General features: G+C 40.1%; 1 protein-coding gene across 7 annotated transcripts in view; it reads left to right on the plus strand.

The window, feature by feature from the left end:
* The window catches only part of LOC116996559 (sodium channel protein type 5 subunit alpha-like), a 207,716-nt gene extending 195,494 nt beyond the window's left edge, over positions 1 to 12,222 (plus strand). For all 7 annotated transcript variants that reach the window (XM_033060354.2, XM_033060362.2, XM_033060372.2 and 4 more), the window contains 5 exons: positions 5,566 to 5,619; positions 7,142 to 7,279; positions 7,724 to 7,828; positions 8,306 to 8,576; positions 10,251 to 12,222. In XM_033060354.2, the coding sequence (XP_032916245.1) occupies positions 5,566 to 5,619; positions 7,142 to 7,279; positions 7,724 to 7,828; positions 8,306 to 8,576; positions 10,251 to 11,485 (1,803 nt within the window). In that variant the 3' untranslated portion in view covers positions 11,486 to 12,222. The remainder of the gene's footprint in view (positions 1 to 5,565; positions 5,620 to 7,141; positions 7,280 to 7,723; positions 7,829 to 8,305; positions 8,577 to 10,250) is intronic.
* The last annotated feature ends 5,521 nt before the right edge of the window (positions 12,223 to 17,743 follow it).

Raw genomic sequence — 17,743 nt, forward strand, 5'->3', positions numbered from 1 at the left:
ACTGCATAAAGCTGTAGTCTTAATTTATGGCCCTCTGCTCACTTTCCATTTTTGAGAAGGACACTGGTGCCTCTCATTCTGGTTCCTCACCTCGTGTCCACTTGCTAAAATAATGATTCAGATTAAATTTAACCTTGGATCATGATGGGGATCAGGCTGCTGACACTGCCCCCAGCCTCTCTGGGAAGGTGACAAGAGCATGGCAGAAAAGAGACTGCTGAGGTACAAAGATGATGGCAATATTTGAGCTATAAAGGCAGAAGAAAGCCACTTCTATGATGTTTTTCACCATCAAATGTAAAATATAAATGGGTTGGATTCACTGAGATTCACCATGTTTTGACACAGGACAACCCGATAGAGCCATGGGACACTCCACCTTGTCCAGGCCCTGCTGCTGAGTGATTTCAGACAAATTGTTTTGTGTTTCAGTTCCACAGGGTCCTCACATGAACTAGTGGTTATGATGCTTTTTTCCATTGTTCCTAATCTGGAGCCAAATGATGACAGGGGCTGGATGTGCACTTGGGGTGTTTGCTGTGTTGCATTTTTTGCATGCAGAGTTAAATAAGCTCCTTGCTACATCTTTGGACAAGGAGGTTTCTTTCTTTATCCCTCGATTCTGGGATAAAAAATTGTATTCTGGGAGCTCAATTCATTTGTCACATATAGAATGCAGCCTTTGCAGCAGGGCATTGCCTTCAGCCCCTCCTGCCCTTCCAAAGGGGCGTGAGCCTCCCACAGGTCCCCTCAGATCTGCCAGCCCTTCTCCTTCCCAGGAAGAGAGTTTGTTTTTCCCAGATCTGCTTTTCTCTGTCACAGATGCATGGAACAGCTCCATGAAACAATTTTCCTTTCTCATAGAAACCCTTGTTCTGATGTGTGCAGTTCCTGGTACACAAACACTTGAGTTTGAGAACTCTGATTGCTGTCCATTGAGCTTTTGCTTTCATGCCCTCTGGAAAGCAGAAACATTGGAATGGGCACAACCACTTTTGATTCTTTCCATGACATAAACTTGCTGAGAATGAGAGCTTTTATCTGTTGCACATAATTACAATATTCAGCTCAGCCATGCAGGGTAGATTATTTCACTTTGAACTAACTTTGCCTTTAATTAGATTTTCTGTTCCATATAGTGTTTTGTTTATCTTTCATTTAAATATCCAATGTAAATGAGCAGGAATTTCCAGGTTTAAAACATTGTGCCGTACCTGAAATTTCTTAATTCCTCTTATTACATAACTATTGCCTACTTTTTTTGGGGGGGGAAATTCCATCAGAGAGGTAGATATTCCTTCACCATTTCTTCTATAAGAATCAAGGTCCAGTTTTCTGAAAATCTTTGGCTTTTCATAAGTTGGCATTTCCTAAGGAATATCCTGAATCAGTCTTTTCTGGTCACTTCCGTTGGGATCAGTGGTGGCAGAAGAAACATAATTGGTTGTAAGGTGGATCTCAGCACATATTTGAAGGGAATAGGTTGATATTCCTCTTTTCCAGCTGAAAATGGATTTGATGACCCTGCGGGTTTCTTTCAAACCTGTGATCCTGTATTGGGTAGGAGAGAAATAGATTTTCCACTTGCAAAAGTCCAAAAGAAGTGTTATAAACCTAGGCCTGGTCAGGTTTTAGCAGGAAACAAGCTCAGCTTCTATGGCAGGTGGCAGCTCCTCCACAGAGGAAGAGCAGGAGCCAGTTTCCATTAGGGGATTGGTTTTGGCTTTAATCCTGCACCTGTAGCTCTCATGTCTGCTGCTGACCACAATAAAGTGAAGAGGTGACACACACAAAGAAGGGGCCCAAACCTCTGGATCTCCTTTGCCAGGAGTGTCACTTACAGGTGCCCCTTGCCAAAGATTCTCCATGGGGTCACATTTCACGAGCAAACCCCCGTGGGAAATGCAGGGGCTCAGCTGACAGCCCAGCTCTCTTGGAGAGACAAACATCTCTGTGCATCCCTGTGCACAGCAGGGCAAGGAGGAGATAAGCATTTGGGTTACAACCCTCCAGGATCCAAAACACGAGCGTTCAAGTGCAGCTTGTCTCTTGACTGCTGACATTTTCAGCTGCCACAGCACGGATCTGAGCAGCTCTGAAGTTCCTTTGGAATGCCTGCAAATCCAAATGGAAATGCACAAAACAAATCTGCTTGATGTGCTGTCTTCTTCAGCAGCATATTTGAAAAGAATTAAATTTGCTACTATGGAAACTTTAGGGTTCATGTCTACTCTAGGGCGTGTGTAAAGAGGAAAGCTTTCTGGCAATGTAGTTGAGAACTGCAGGAAATTTTCCCCAAATATCTTCTGTTCTTTTCCTACCTTGATTGGCATCCATTGTGTTGTCCTGAAGATGCCACTTGGGGTTAATGAGTGAGAAAACTTCCATGCAAAGTCAAGAGTCAAGCTCCCCCAAGTAACAAGCAGGCTGTGCCAAACCAGGTCAGTAAAGTGACAGAGGTACCTAATCTGCTCACTCTACAAGCAAGAGGAATGCCTCCTCCATGGGCAGGGAAAGATCTTTGTCACCACAACTTTTTGACTCACAAGAAGGATGATTCACTTTCCTGGTGATTTAACACTCCTAAAACCCTAGGTCTTGTTACAACCCAGTGTTTCAGTAATAGCTTTTATGTATTCAAAATTTTCTTAAAGTATCACAACACCTCTGCTCTATAAATCTGTATTTGAGCTGATCAAGGAAATATCTTAAATTTCCAGTAGCAGTTTTGCATTTCCCTTGTTTAATCCCACCCTTTCACCCTGTGATCACCTCCACATATTTTTTTTGTAATGTATTTTGAAATTCCAGCCATCTGTTGAAGAATACCCAGGAAAGAAGTTGTCTTTCATGCAGCATCTGGCTTGTTTGGAAAAGTTCTTCTTAGACAGAATGGCTTTAGATTGACTGTATCCTACTTATCTTAGAATATGTCCTATTAACTCTGTCACTTTGTGACTGCAGATAAGGAATGGGGAGATAACAGAAGCACTCCTAGACCAGCAGAGCAAGCAGGAGCTGCAGAGTTAAAGCAATCCCTCATGCCAGCTTTGAAGCCCTGACTGAGCCCATAAATCAGACACAAAATGGTCGTGAGGCAGCACTGTGTGTCTAAAGTTACTGCGTTACACGATCTCCTGCACTTGTGTAAACTGCAATGCCTGATTTTATTGTCACTGTGGATGCAAAATGTACCAAAAAAATCTCTGGTTTAGCTTTCAAAAATTTTTCTCAGCAACAGTATTGCCCAAAGAAAAATTCCAGCAATGTGAAGGCCAGTGTAAATAAAAATAAAAATTAAAAAAAAAAAGGAAAAAATAAGAAAAAAAAAAGAAATAAAATAACCCCCAAAAGCTTACAGATTTAAAAACTTGCTTTACTACAAGGCACCATTTGGTTTGAGGGCAGCCAGTGCCATCCCACCAATCTCCTCCCCATTAATTTGCTGCATTGCAGCTCTAACCACCAGTGGAATAACGAAATGTAATCCCATCCCAGGATGAGTTTATCAGTAGATAATCTCATCACATGACAGTTTCAGTAGAAAATGGTGTTTCTCTGGATAGCTTCCAGGCAGGATAATATCACAAACACTCCCATGAAGATTTTGTCACTTCCTTATCCAGAGTGTAAGTGGTTACTAATTCCAGATAAATAATTTCTTTTCTCAGTGTTATATTTCTTTCATTCTCAGTATCTTTTACCCTCTGCAGCTGAAGTGTCCAGGGAGGCTTTCCAGATGTCCCACAGATTTGTAATTCTCTTGCTTCTCGACAACTGGGGGGAAACGGAAAATCACAGCGCTTCATTCTCTTAATATTTATTTTTGTCAGATCACTTCATCCTTTATCAGTACAAACCACTGTGCCTTGCAGGAGAGTCACTCATGTCTGTGGTACACATTGAGGGGTAAAATAGCTGCTCAAGAGAAAAGATTTCCCCCCAAGTGGGAGAAAAGTACAGGCTAGGATCATATTGCTTTGTGCCACAGGGAAAGGATTTCTTGTTTCATCCCAGCCACCCTTCCTGAACAGCACTTCGAGCTGGCACCAGAAAATCTTTAATCAGATTAGAAAGAGAATGGCAAAAAAGGAAAATATTAGGATATCTAAGGAGTATCAGCATGACAGGTTCAAATAATTATTTGTTTTGATAAAACTGCTGCTTGCTCCTGTAGACACTTTTTCATTTAAAGGGGTTTTTTACACACAGCACCATGGAAGAGATTTTCCAAAGGGTTCTGATTTGGGGGAGTGGGTTAATCTCTTTCCAGCAGTAGATAAGAATAGGTCAACCTTTCAAACACTATTTTGTATGTACTTTCATGAGAAATATCATTGATCCCTTGTACATTTTCCTTTGGCTCAGTAGCATTCAGAAGGAATTGGGAAGGCAACATCACGTCCAGGGCTTAATATAATAATAGAGAGTTTGAAACCACTGAATGCACCCACCTCAGCCAAACTGCCTGAGTTTCTCTTGGTAACCTCTGGCCAAATTCCTACCAGCATTATCTAGAATTGTATGCCTACAAAAGAGGGCAAAATTCACCTTCAGTAGGATGCAAAAAAATATTGGTTATGAGTCTTACATGCATACCAGTGTAAATCTGATGAAATTAATAAATCTAAAATGCCTCATTATCTGCTCACACTGACTTAGGTAAGACTGAATAGATCAGAAGTGAAATGAGAAACAACTCTGGAGAGCCCAAATAAAGGCAGTGGGGTTTAGACCAGAGTCAGATCTAATGCCAGGTGTGCTTGGCACCAGGCTGTGCCTAATAAGAGGCACAGATTGAGATCAGAGAGTCATGGGTTGGCTACAGAATAGTAAAAAATCACTTCCCTGTGTTCCTCCTAGGAGTGCTGTCACTGCCCTTCTGCATTGAACATTCCAATAAGAGACACTGACTTCTGTGGAATCTTTCCTTCTTTAAACAATTATTAAAAAAAATATTAGAACTACTGACTTCATAAAGCTTAATAAAAAGAAAACCTGAACAGTAAAGCAGATTGAGTTTCCAGGGCCAGGCTCACAGCAGGGGTTGATTGCCTTTGCTTCTTTCAAATCAGCTGTGATTTATGCAGCTCCCTGGGCTTTGATATTGTCATGATTTGCCCTGGTTTAGAAGAGGGCAGAATCCAGCAGGATGTGGATGGGATCCATCTCACCTGGTGCAAGGCTTGTGCAAGACAACATTCTTTAATGTTATGTGTAGCCATATCTCTTCATTATTTGACATTTTTAAGGTCAGGACTTCCAAAGATTTAATTGTTACATTTTCTCTCCTTCTTAAAATCTCTTCTAAAAACCTCTCTTTTATCCCTTCAAGTGCAGAAAGTCAAAAAAACCGAAATAAGAACATCCAGGATAAAACCATTCTGGAATTAATTTAAATATCTAAATGAGCATAACGACAAGGATACATGTTAGATTGCAAGGCAGGCAATGCATTAATTGTGAAGTACATGCTCAACGTTGCATTTTGAAAGTTCATCATAGAGATGATATAATTTGTACTTGTTTAATATGCTTACATCTTGTGTGGGGGTTTTTTTTCAGGCCACATTTAAAGGCTGGATGGAAATTATGTATGCAGCAGTGGATTCAAGAGAGGTAAGTCTCTGCAAGGAAATTAATAATTTCCTTTTCCACTGCCTTTTGCAGCACTGATGATGCTTAACAACAAACACAACAAAATGAAATACATGCAGGGTGCCAGTCCCTGTCTTACTCTTGCTGGAACAGTTGCAGACCCTCATTATTTGTAGCTGTACTGAAGCATGATGACCCTGAAATTAAAGTAAATGTGGCCCTTACTTACACACAACTGATTTATCTGCTCGTAGTGCAGAACTCCCAGTACATAGGGGTACCTCAAGAATTAGTCTGAGTCCACCAAAGACCTAAATTGTTCTCTGTATTTCTTCCCCTCTCCCTGTTTACTTCCTTATTTATCAACTTCTGATGATAACATGCCTTTAAAAGTGCTGGGTTTAAGTTGAATTCCCCTGTGAGACAAATATTTAACCCTCCCTACACCTTCACTTTGAACAAGTGCTTTTTCTACAGCCAGCATCTCCACTGGAGGAGTGTGGAGAAGCTCCTGGCAGGCAAAGAAGGGAGTGGGAACTTCCATCTGTGACCTGAGATGTGCTGGTGATGGTGACAGCTCAGCTCTTACCTGCATCCTGTCCAGCTTTCAGATTTCCATAAAAACAGACAAACAAAAAAAGCATTTCCCTTGCTACACCATGTGTGGTTGGTTTATTGTTTTTAAAAAAAAAAATCTATAGTATTCTTTCCTTCTTTAATTATATCAGAGGAACAAGTTTACACTTACTGTTAATTTTTGAGGCAGCTGTCTGCCTGTCTAAGAATTTGACAGGCTGAATTTAGGGCAAAAGTCAAGGCCTAAGGAGAGGAATAAGGGGTGAAAAAGCTTGATGGCACCACAGGAGCAGAAAAGTACCTTTGCATAACATAGCTCATGGTGGTGATTTATTCTGGTACTACATGTGCACAGGTATCCTCCCTGCTGCTGGATGAAACTCATGAATTACCCAGAAGAAAATATGGCATTTAGGGAATGCACCTTGTTTAGATACCAGAAGCTGATGGGGAAAATCTGAGCACTGTTGCCAAACATGGCAGGGGTGACTTGAGGTTATCAGACAGTGTTGCTCAGTTCTTCAGCAATAGACTGTATTCCATTCCATCCCTCATTAAAACAAAAAAAAATATACTTAAAAATACAGTGTTTTTCAGTAGAATTCAATTGTACTTCAATCATACTTCTGTTTTATTGTAAGTACCATTACTTCCTTAGGACAATCAGAAAATTGATTATTTTCCCCTTCTGTATTCAGAATGAGAACATTTTGTAGGATTTTGCACTTTCTGAAGCAGTATGATCACTGTGACAGTGTTGTGGAAGTGTTGCTGAAATTACTGTGGCATTGCACATGCCAGTGGTAAACTTCAGAGACTGAGGAGAGCTCACTGCTCACAGGAGTTACAGTATTTTTTCACATTTCATAACTTTTATTTCCAATGGACAGCTTTGTTCTGACTGCATCAATACTTTGATGTGTGCAGAGGTGGTGTCATTTTCACACTTTCCCTTTTCCCTTTGCAGTGCGAGGAGCAGCCTGAATGGGAATGTAATTTATACATGTACCTTTACTTTGTGATTTTCATCATCTTCGGGTCTTTCTTCACACTGAACCTCTTCATTGGTGTCATCATCGACAATTTTAACCAACAAAAGAAAAAGATAAGTAGTGCATATGCTACACATCATCTTGTGACTGCTGCAGGGACCAAGGCCAGGAAAAGATTTCTCAGCATTGGTTTTGCCACAGCATCCTTGAGATCAGCAGTGGCAGAGCATCTGCACAAACCACCTTGCAGGACTTCTACAAAGGCACAGCTGTAGCAGTCCCTAGTGTCCCTAGAGCAAAGCATCCTGAAAATATAGGGTGGGGGACTCTATTCCTTTTAGAATGCAGCCAAACAGCTCAGGCAGAAAATGTGACACAGGGGCACAGACTGGCCTGGTGTCCTCTGCACAAGCACCCCTGTCCCTCTGAGCAGTCCAACCTGATGAAAGCTTCATTAAAAGGGAAATTAGACAGAAGGAGATTCATCCTTGAACTTTGGGAGGGAGAAGAAGCAAGCTCTCTTCATCCAAAGTAATCATGCTGTTCTCACCCTATACTTAGGTGGCCAGGATATCTTCATGACAGAAGAACAGAAAAAATATTATAATGCAATGAAAAAGCTGGGATCTAAGAAACCTCAAAAGCCAATCCCAAGGCCACTGGTAAGAGCAGCATAATTCAGTTGAACTTTGTGTAATAGCTGAATGTTTAGTTATTAGAATAAGCACCGTTCAACTCTCCAGTGGAGGAAGGTTTATTGCTCCCAGATGAAAGGCACTTAACAGTTATATGTTTTGGTTTTAGACTATATTTGCAAGTCCAGTGACCTGTGGTACAAAATTCCCTCTGTTCTGCAACATTGACCAACACAGCAATTTACATGTGCCAGTTACATATTCCTGCACTGAATAAATTCATGGCCACAGTCCAGTGTCTTGTTTACAGTAATTTCAAAAAGCATTAGGAGCAAACAGGCTTGAAAACTCCATTAAAAAAAATTCATCATCACTTTTAAGTTTATGAAGTTCCAATGCTGCAATGTATTGTCTGTTTTCCTCTATTTTCTGATCAATCAGGAGACAATTGCATAATTTTTACAAGGCTCAAATTTCTCAACTAAACCTTATCCTTTCCCCCAGAACAAATACCAAGGTTTTATTTTCGATGTCGTCTCAAAACAAGCCTTCGATGTCTCCATCATGATTCTCATCTGCCTTAACATGGTTACCATGATGGTGGAAACAGATGACCAAAGTCAAGAAAAAGTGAACATCCTCCACAAAATCAACATGCTTTTTGTTGCCATCTTCACTGGGGAGTGCATCTTCAAAATGCTGGCTCTGCGACACTACTACTTCACCAACGGCTGGAACATTTTTGACTTTGTGGTTGTGATTCTGTCCATCGTAGGTAGGTGACCCTGGATTTTCACCCAGACTCCAATGTTAGAAAGGCAGAGGTAAAATTAATTAGCAAAGTTGGAGGGTTTGTGCAATAATATATGCTTTCAAATCAGAGAATTGAATCCTAAATTCAATTCTAAAATGTAATTATAACTAGTATACCACTGCCTTAAAAAAATTGGTTTGATCAGCAAAATTAGGAGGTTTATCAAACTCTACACTTAATGGTTCATTTTGATAAAACATGAACTGGCCACCACATACACATAACACCAGTTCTGCATAGCAGCCAATGATAGAGAGTTAAAAAGCCACATGAAAGTGGCACATGTGGATTGCTATTGCTTTGCTATTTGCTTTTTATTATAAAAGTTTAAAACAGTCTTTCAGGGCAGGTTTGTGCAGTGCAGCAAGTCAGACTTTTCTCAGCCTTGTCACTAGAGCTCTGCACCCTCATATAGCCAAGGGATGAAACAGAAAGACTCTGTTTTATTGTTAGCTTATGCCATTTGCTGTTCTGAAGCCCCAAACAGAGATGTATTTAGATGCTAAAGAAGTGCAGGTCAAATGACCTCAAAGTCCTACTGAAAGAGATTTCACTGAAGTTGCAAGTAGCAGCAACTGGAAGACAATCAACTGATCCTGTGAGCAAAAGGAGCTCAGAAATTCGACTCTTCTGGCAAAAAGTTTCCATTTTGAGGGAGGGAACAGATGAATGAAAAAGTGTCACATTAAGAAAACATCAACTGATGCTCCTACTGCTCTGCACACCCTGTAATGGGCTGGGGAAGCTGCATGATCCCAGTGCAGATCTCTGGTGCCCAGAGATCCATCTGTGCTTGGGGGCATTGAACAGCCTGGATTCCACAGGTTTGGGTCACCCAGGGAACATCCCTGCCACACAGCTGTCACCAGAACCCTGAGGTCAGATGCTCTGGGTATGCCCATAGCACACAGTTATTAACCTGAGCTGTCATACTGCTCACAGTGCTGTCCCATGATCAGCCAGGTTGTTGCAGAGGCTATGCCAGTGAGTCCTGTTCCTCAGCATGGCTCACTGCAGCCAGGGACTTGGCATTAGACTGTCTGGACCAAATGTTCTGCTCCTGCAGGAAGAGTTTAGTAGTGCAAGCTTCCTTGCTAGCACAACCTCAGCCTTTAGTTCCCTCCCAACCCATCAGGGAAAATGGAAAAATTTATAAGCAAACAGCCAAGTGGATACAGAGTGGAAACCTGCACTATTCTGGTGGTAGCTCAAAAAAAAAAAAAAAAAAAAAAAAAACAGGCCCAGCACACGAGCGTTTCTGACTCATTATTTTACAGACAAAAATGTTATCATATCAGACAAATTATGACATCTGCACTCAAGACAAATTTCTCAGGTGGGTCATGGCCAAAAAGCTGCAGTTATTTTTGTCTTGGTTTGATCTTGGTTACTCATTACCAGCAGAAAACTTTTCCTTAATAAAACTGCCACTACCATTCTTTGCTTACAGTCTGACAAGTTCTTATGGATTAAATGGGCATGAAAAAGCAACAGTGCCTTTCCCTTTATTGTGAGCCTTCCAATCTGGGCAACTTTCCTTTTATTTTCTGAATAATCCTGAGTGATTACTTTAAAAGGAAAGCCTGGGATTATTACCCATGTACTAACTTGCTGTCTGTCTCTTTTCTTTTCAAGGCACCGTACTTTCTGACATCATCCAGAAATATTTCTTCTCTCCCACACTCTTCAGAGTCATTCGTTTGGCTCGGATTGGGCGGATCCTGAGACTCATCCGGGGAGCCAAAGGAATTCGAACTCTGCTCTTTGCCTTAATGATGTCCCTACCTGCTCTGTTCAACATTGGCCTCTTGCTGTTTCTGGTCATGTTCATTTATGCCATTTTTGGCATGGCTAACTTTGCCTATGTGAAGAAGGAGTATGGGATTGACGACATGTTCAACTTCCAAACCTTTGCTAACAGCATGCTCTGTCTCTTCCAAATCACCACGTCAGCTGGCTGGGATGGTCTTCTCAACCCTATTTTAAACACTGGACCACCGTATTGTGACCCAAACCTTCCCAATGCAAATGGTTCAAAGGGAGACTGCGGGAGCCCTGCTGTAGGGATTTTATTCTTTGTTACTTATATCATTATATCATTTCTCATTGTTGTAAACATGTATATAGCCATTATTTTAGAGAACTTCAGTGTAGCCACTGAGGAAAGTACAGAGCCTCTAAGCGAGGATGATTTTGATATGTTCTATGAAATCTGGGAGAAGTTTGACCCCGAAGCCACTCAGTTTATTGAGTATTCTGCACTTTCAGACTTTGCAGACGCGCTGTCAGAACCTTTGCGCATAGCGAAACCGAACAAAATCAAACTCATAGCCATGGACCTGCCCATGGTCAGCGGAGACAGGATCCATTGCTTGGATATTTTGTTTGCTTTTACAAAAAGGGTGCTAGGAGAATCCGGAGAGATGGATGCCCTTAAAATACAGATGGAAGAGAAGTTCATGGCAGCGAATCCCTCCAAGATCTCCTACGAGCCCATTACAACGACTCTCAGGCGGAAACAAGAAGAGGTCTCCGCCATCGTCATCCAGAGGGCCTACAGGAGACATTTGTTCCGGCGCTCCATGAAGCAGGCATCCTACTTGTACCGGCACAGAACTTTGGAAAGCAGCATCCTGGAGGACGATGCGCCTGAGAAGGAGGGTCTCATTGCGTTCATGATGAACGAAAACTACGGCAGGCCAATAGACAAGTCAGAAACTCTGTCCTCCACCTCTTTCCCTCCATCCTACGACAGCGTCACCAGAGGCACGAGTGAAAACCTCCAGCTGAAGATAACGGACGTGAGCAAAAGCGATGAGGCTATAGATTGTCTTCTCTCACCCGACAAGGATAAAGAATCAATTGTTTAAATGTTTGTTTAGAATGCTTTAAAACATTGTTTACAGAATGTAATGCTGTAACTACACAACGATTGAAGCAGCCTTCTTATTAAAAATTAGTTGCAAAAGAAACAATGGAGTTTTTACCCTTAACTACAGGAATCTAATAAGTCATATAACATTTGACCCTGCTCTTTTTGACTTGGCTCAATATTTATATTTATATATGCACAGGAAGATTCTCTGCAGGGTCATAGCTGTTATATCAATGGTGTGAATAAGAATAGGCTAGACTGTAAAACAGTAAACACAGTGTATATCTATCCACAGATAAAGCCTGGCTGTATACATTCATTTAAGGTCTTACTCATATTAGTGTGTTTACTTATGGCGATGTACGACCTTGCATTCTAAAAAGAAAAAAAAAATCACAGCTGCTGTAGCAAAATGTAACACTTACTGTATATGTTGTGAATGGTCTTTCATAAATTTATTATATTTGATATTTTTTTACTTAAAAAAAAAGAAGTCTCTTTTTCCATGGAGATTAATGATCCTTACACTCTTCATGTTGAACTCGGAGTCAAGGTAATAGAAACTTATGGGATCCCCATCACTTGAAGAGGAAAGTTATTGCAAATAGAAGTATCAAATTAGCAACTTTTCAACTGTTGATTACACTAGACCCTCCCTCTTGGGACTTGCAACTGCACATCAGCAGGAACACACACACTAAAAAAAATAATAAAAACCCACAAAAAAAAAAACAGAGAAGCAAATGATATCAAAATAATGAGAGAAATGGCTTGTTCTATCCTTCAGGAAACTAGACAATAATGGATTCTGTTTGTAAAACTGTTAATAAAAGCACTAATTTTTTAGTATGTTTCAAGAATCTGCTTTGAAATCCGCAATCAAACTCGCCATAGAAGTAGTGCATCACGTTTGTGTGTAGTGATCCAAAGCACCATCTAGGCTGGCAAAGTTTCTGTTAAGGTAGTGGGATAGGTTACATTTTCCCCAGGAACACTGAGCTAAGCAGCCTGATTTGGAACTCTGTGCATCAATATTACTCAAAAAAGAAAAAAAATACTAATACTACTAATAGTGATAAATCAATGCCAACTGGGCCATGCAGAATGGCTGCAAAAGTGTGATCAAGAAGGTGGGAGGGGAAATACCTCTGGATCTGTACACACGTTTTGAGGGTTTGAATCCTTCTAACTCAAGGTCCATCTTTCATTTGCTCAGATAGCACAGTTAGATTTCTGGGGAAGGACAAAAAATACAGGAACTGATAAAAAAAGTCTACTAGATAGTAGCTATATCCTCATTCCTGTAGACAAAGTAATATTTACAGTTGATGTGTCCTTCAGCTTCAGGCCAAAGAAATGACAATGGGGTGAAAGGTGGATGTGTGGCTGTAGAAAAGTATTAGAGGTTTTTATGTGCTAACATAGATTATTTATTATCTTTCAGCCTCGATAGAATGTGAGAATTTATTTATGGAATATAGAGACATGTCCATCATTACAGACAAGTTCTTTCTTTTTCACCTTCAGACTGATTGTACTTGGGTTTGGTTGGACTTCATGGAAAATCTTGAGATTTCTGTAATGAGCCATTGCACTTTAAAGGAAGAGTAATTGTGCTTTTTCACCCTGGAGAAGCAAAGATATCAAGAATGTATTTAAGGGGTATTGTCATTAACATTTAGTTACATCCCGGGTTGTGAAGGAGTCAAAAAACCACATGGGGTTGGCAACAAGAATTAAAGCAACATGTTACAGTCAAGTTTATCTATGGCCATTGTTATCTGTCCTCTAAACAAGTCAGAATTTGTACGACAGCATGTCAAAAGGATGACAATGTGTCTGTGTAAATATGGGCTAATATGTTCTCTCCATTCATTGAGAGGTGTCTCAGGCATTCACTTGAGAGTGGTCTATCGGTTAATTCAGAGGATTTGCCATCAGGATTCCTGGGGTCTATTCCTGATTCTTACTACATGATTTTTAGGCAAATAATTTAACCTATCTGTGCCTCAGTTTACCCATCTGTAAAATGGGAATAATAATACTTACCTACCTCACAGGGGTGTTGTAAGACTTTCTGATTGCAAAGTGCTATAAGGGAATGAACCATACTCTATAAGTATTATTATAATCATGCTCTCTTGCCCTTTTAACCCCATGTCTATGGTGTATAACATAGGGCTGTTCCTCTGGGCATTTTGTTGCCTTTAAATCTTGTATGTAATTAGATTCTAACTTAAGGGGACTACTCGTCGTTCCTTGAAGTAAAAACATTCTTTATTCCTTCTCCTCTCCCCACCCCTCACCTCCCCCAAAAACTCAGAATTGCTCAAGGCTTCTCAAATTAGAGAAACTTGATACAAATTCCCTGTGTATTTATGCTGTAATGTTATTCTGACTGTACATATCACCCAGAAAGAGTATGCGATTTTTATATTTATATGCATATATATATACACACACACATACGTATATCTATACATATATATGTATCTTGTGAGTTTATAGAGTGGCTGACACTCAGAGGACACGACTTACTGATTAAAATGTTTTCTTCTCAATGGGATTTATCGATCATTAGCAACAAGCTGCTGCCTATAATGAAACTGTTTAATTAGAAAATAGTACATTCATTACTTGCTGAACAAGCATTTATTGGCTGACAACTAGCAAAATTATTTTCCTTTCAAAGCTTAAGAAAAAAAAAATTTAAAAAAAAAAGAAGGGAGGGGAAAATACTAAGGAAAAGGAGCATTTCTCATGTGATTTCTTTTCACGTATGATGTAGACTGTCTGAAACCCAAGGAAAACGCCAGCCTGCACTCAGTAGTGAGTTGTTGGTTATGCTGCTTTAACAATATTTTAATTATTTGCAACTTATATTAGAAAATAATCAACTGCTGTTCTTATTAACAGTCAGGCCCAGTAATGAACAGAATGTAAAGAGACAATTAGCTGGTCACTGATTTTATTAGAGAAGAGCCCTTCCTTTGTTCATTTCAACCTTGAGTTAAATATTTTAGTGTCATTGCTGTGACACCCTATAGTACTGATGCAATTATAAATGGTTCTTTTACCCAAAACCTCTAAAAAAATTTTTAAAAGTAATGCAAAAAAAAAATCTGAAAGAGGGTCTTAACTCTAGATGTTTACAGTGCAACTTTCTAAAACTGAATTGTAAATTACTTTCAAAAACCTTTGTAACTGGAAGGTCGGTTTTCTATTGGGTTTTCTATTGTCCTGTGGTGGTTTCTTTAGGGATGAAGAGGGAATGGTATCTTTGTATGGTGTGCAGAACTCCCCTCAGAAATATCAAATAACCTCACTTGTAGATCTTTGTTACTGGAGATGCTGATCCCAATCGAGCCATGACACAACCTCCCAGTGCAGTGATTTAGTTTAAGACACTAACTCAATAGTTGGCCCACACTGTCTATAAGCATGGTGAGTGCTGCCATTTTTTCTGTTGATTTGTTCAATAAAGGCTACCACATGAATCACTCAAGCTACAAAAAGAGCAAGGAAAATATCAGCCAATATCATAGGACATATTAAGCTGTTTGTACCTGGAAAAATTCAAGTTTATTATGTTTCTTTATTAAATAAATAAGGATAACAAATATTTCCTCTGCCTTTTTTTTTTTTTTGTTATGTTGTCAACATTTATGTTATTATTTCCCTGACTCTTTTTCCACATATTTGTTTGGGAAATGCATGGTGACTTTTGCTAGGAGGTTTGCTGATGAAAACCCCTCCAGTTCATCTTACATTGGAAGGCAACCTACAGAACATTAAAGGCTTGATCCAAAGCTTCTTGAAATCAGTGGAGAATTTCTGGCTACTTCAGATGAATTCGAAGCAGATTCAAAAATCTCTTCTCAAACAGAATCATTTATAGGATGAACCCAAAATTGCTATTTCAACCCATCCTGCCCAGTAGAATTAGCTGGAGGAGGAAAACTAGTTTGAACTGCACTGAAAAAATTCAGTCAGAACTATGAATTAGTTTAATAAAATCATTTTATAATTATGTTTTATATTAACCTGGGGCAGTCTGACTTGTGAAGAAGTTTTTTTTTTAATAAGCATTTGCTAAAATATGTCATACAATAATTTGACTTCTGAGTCAATGTGTATAGAATGAATCTGTCTGAAATTCATGAAGATATTTTTGGTTGGAAGGAGCAGTTTGCTGAAACGAGAATTCTCCATGGATACATGTCAGATTAGTTACAGAAATTCCTCGTTAGAATTGGTGGTCAAAATTCCCATGTGAAGGAAGTTCAGTGTCATGATCCCCCCTAGGAAGATTTTCACAACTAGATTTTTACCAGAATTGCCTGACTTCTATAGATGTGTTCCCATCATTGTGCTAGGGGCTGCTTTGGCTTACAGAACTCTCCTTATTTTCATGCAGGTCTTGGGAAAGTTTCTGAAGGCTTACAGATTTTTTAATTTTCAAGATGAAATTAAAAAAAAAATTTGCCAATTGGAATTTTGTTTTCTAGCAAGGAACTTGGAGGATTGTCTCCTCAGAAAATGTGGATTTTAATACTTGCTCTTTTTTTTAAACATGGAGTTATTTAGGTTGGAATGAGCTTAAAGGATCACCTAGTTCCAAATCCCTCCTTCCATGGGCAGGGACACCTTCCACTGGACCAGGTTGCTTCAAATCCCCTCCAGCCTGGTACAGGATAGGGCAGCCACAGCTTCACTGAAAAACCTGTTCCAGTGTCTCACCACCCTCACAATCAAAAATTTCCTCCTAATATCCAGTTTAAATCTACCATCCTGTAGTTTAACCACATTAATAAGTAAAATTGATTTTACAAAGCAGCAGGTCTATTAATTCAAGCCTAGGTGCAATCCATGAGTTCAGAGTCAGGGCCTGCAATTTCTACTGCAATTTCTAGATTCATTTTAAGATTTTTTTTTTCTTTAGTGGTTTCTGTTCCTTTTTACTTTTGATACGAATTGTCTTATTAAATACCAAGATCACTTTGGAAAAAAGTCAGCATTAAGAGAGTTAGTTAACAGCAGCACAGCAACCCAGTCAGCTTTCATAGGAAAAGTCACATATTAGTAATTTGCTTGAGATTGAAGGAGGCTTTTTAAAGTCAGAAAACATTGTAGGAAGGGGAGAAATAAAGAATAAATTCTTTGCAGCACAAAACCTCGGCCGGGCTCTAAAGAACCCCCATGTAGGATGGCAGTGTCGTGTTTCTGACACCAGGAATGCTTTTCCCTGCTGTGTGCCAGGGGTGTGGAGGCTGCAGCAGAACTGGATTTCCAACTGGAGAAAACAGGCAGGAGCAGAGCACGCGGAGAGGAAGCGCCCGTGGAGCGGCTGCTCCTTCGTGTCAATTCCCCCATGGAGCCGCCAAAGACCGCGCGTGCCGGGCCAAGAACAAACATGGAAATCCTCCTGAGTGTTTACATGTCGCCAAGAAATAGCAGCCGTGTCAAAGGGAAAGCATGTGAAAGCAAATAGTCCTCGGGGAATAGCTATTGGCAGCCAGCAAAAAAATGCTTCGCAGTCAAACGTCACCGATAACCCCGCGAGGGCCGGAGGTGTTGGGCTGCGGCGCAGGCATGGGTTTGTCAGCACCTCCGCCTGAGCTATTTTAGCCAGCTGACAAACAGGGCTTTGGGCAGCTCCTGGCCCACGTGCTTTTGCCATGGCAAACTTTCTGAGACCGCTGCTGCAGTTGTTTTTCCCCTGGAATCTCATTGCTCCGCGTTGGGTTGTGAGTCCCAGCTGAATCAGAGCACTGGAGGTTCTTTCCTAGGAAATAACTGCAGTCCCAGAAACCAATATTGAGTGTTCAAACATCAGCAGAGTGGCTTTAACAATGAGATTTTAATTCAAAATAATCATCCTTTCTTCTTCTCATTATTATCATTATTATTATTACTACCACCTTTATTTTTAATACTACAAAACTTCAAGTTTATGTGTTCTGGTTATATGTTCAAGCTTTCTGTTTTTCTAGCAAATAACAGAAATTTGAACAGAATTCTGTTCAAATAACAGAATTTCTAACTAGTTATGTTAGTCAAAAAATGGGGCTTCAAGAGAAAAAAAACAGAAGACAGTTATGATAAAACCATGCATGGTTCTAAAAGTCTAAAGTGATTTGGACTATGTGGCTCTGCTTCAGAACCTCTGTGGCTTCTGTGGAGTCTCAGTCTCTCTAAAGTTAAAGGGAATTTAGCAATTCCCATAGGGAAACCAGGTTTCTAACACTTCTTT

This window comes from Catharus ustulatus, chromosome 1 (assembly GCF_009819885.2).
Source record: "Catharus ustulatus isolate bCatUst1 chromosome 1, bCatUst1.pri.v2, whole genome shotgun sequence".
NCBI lineage: Eukaryota > Metazoa > Chordata > Aves > Passeriformes > Turdidae > Catharus > Catharus ustulatus.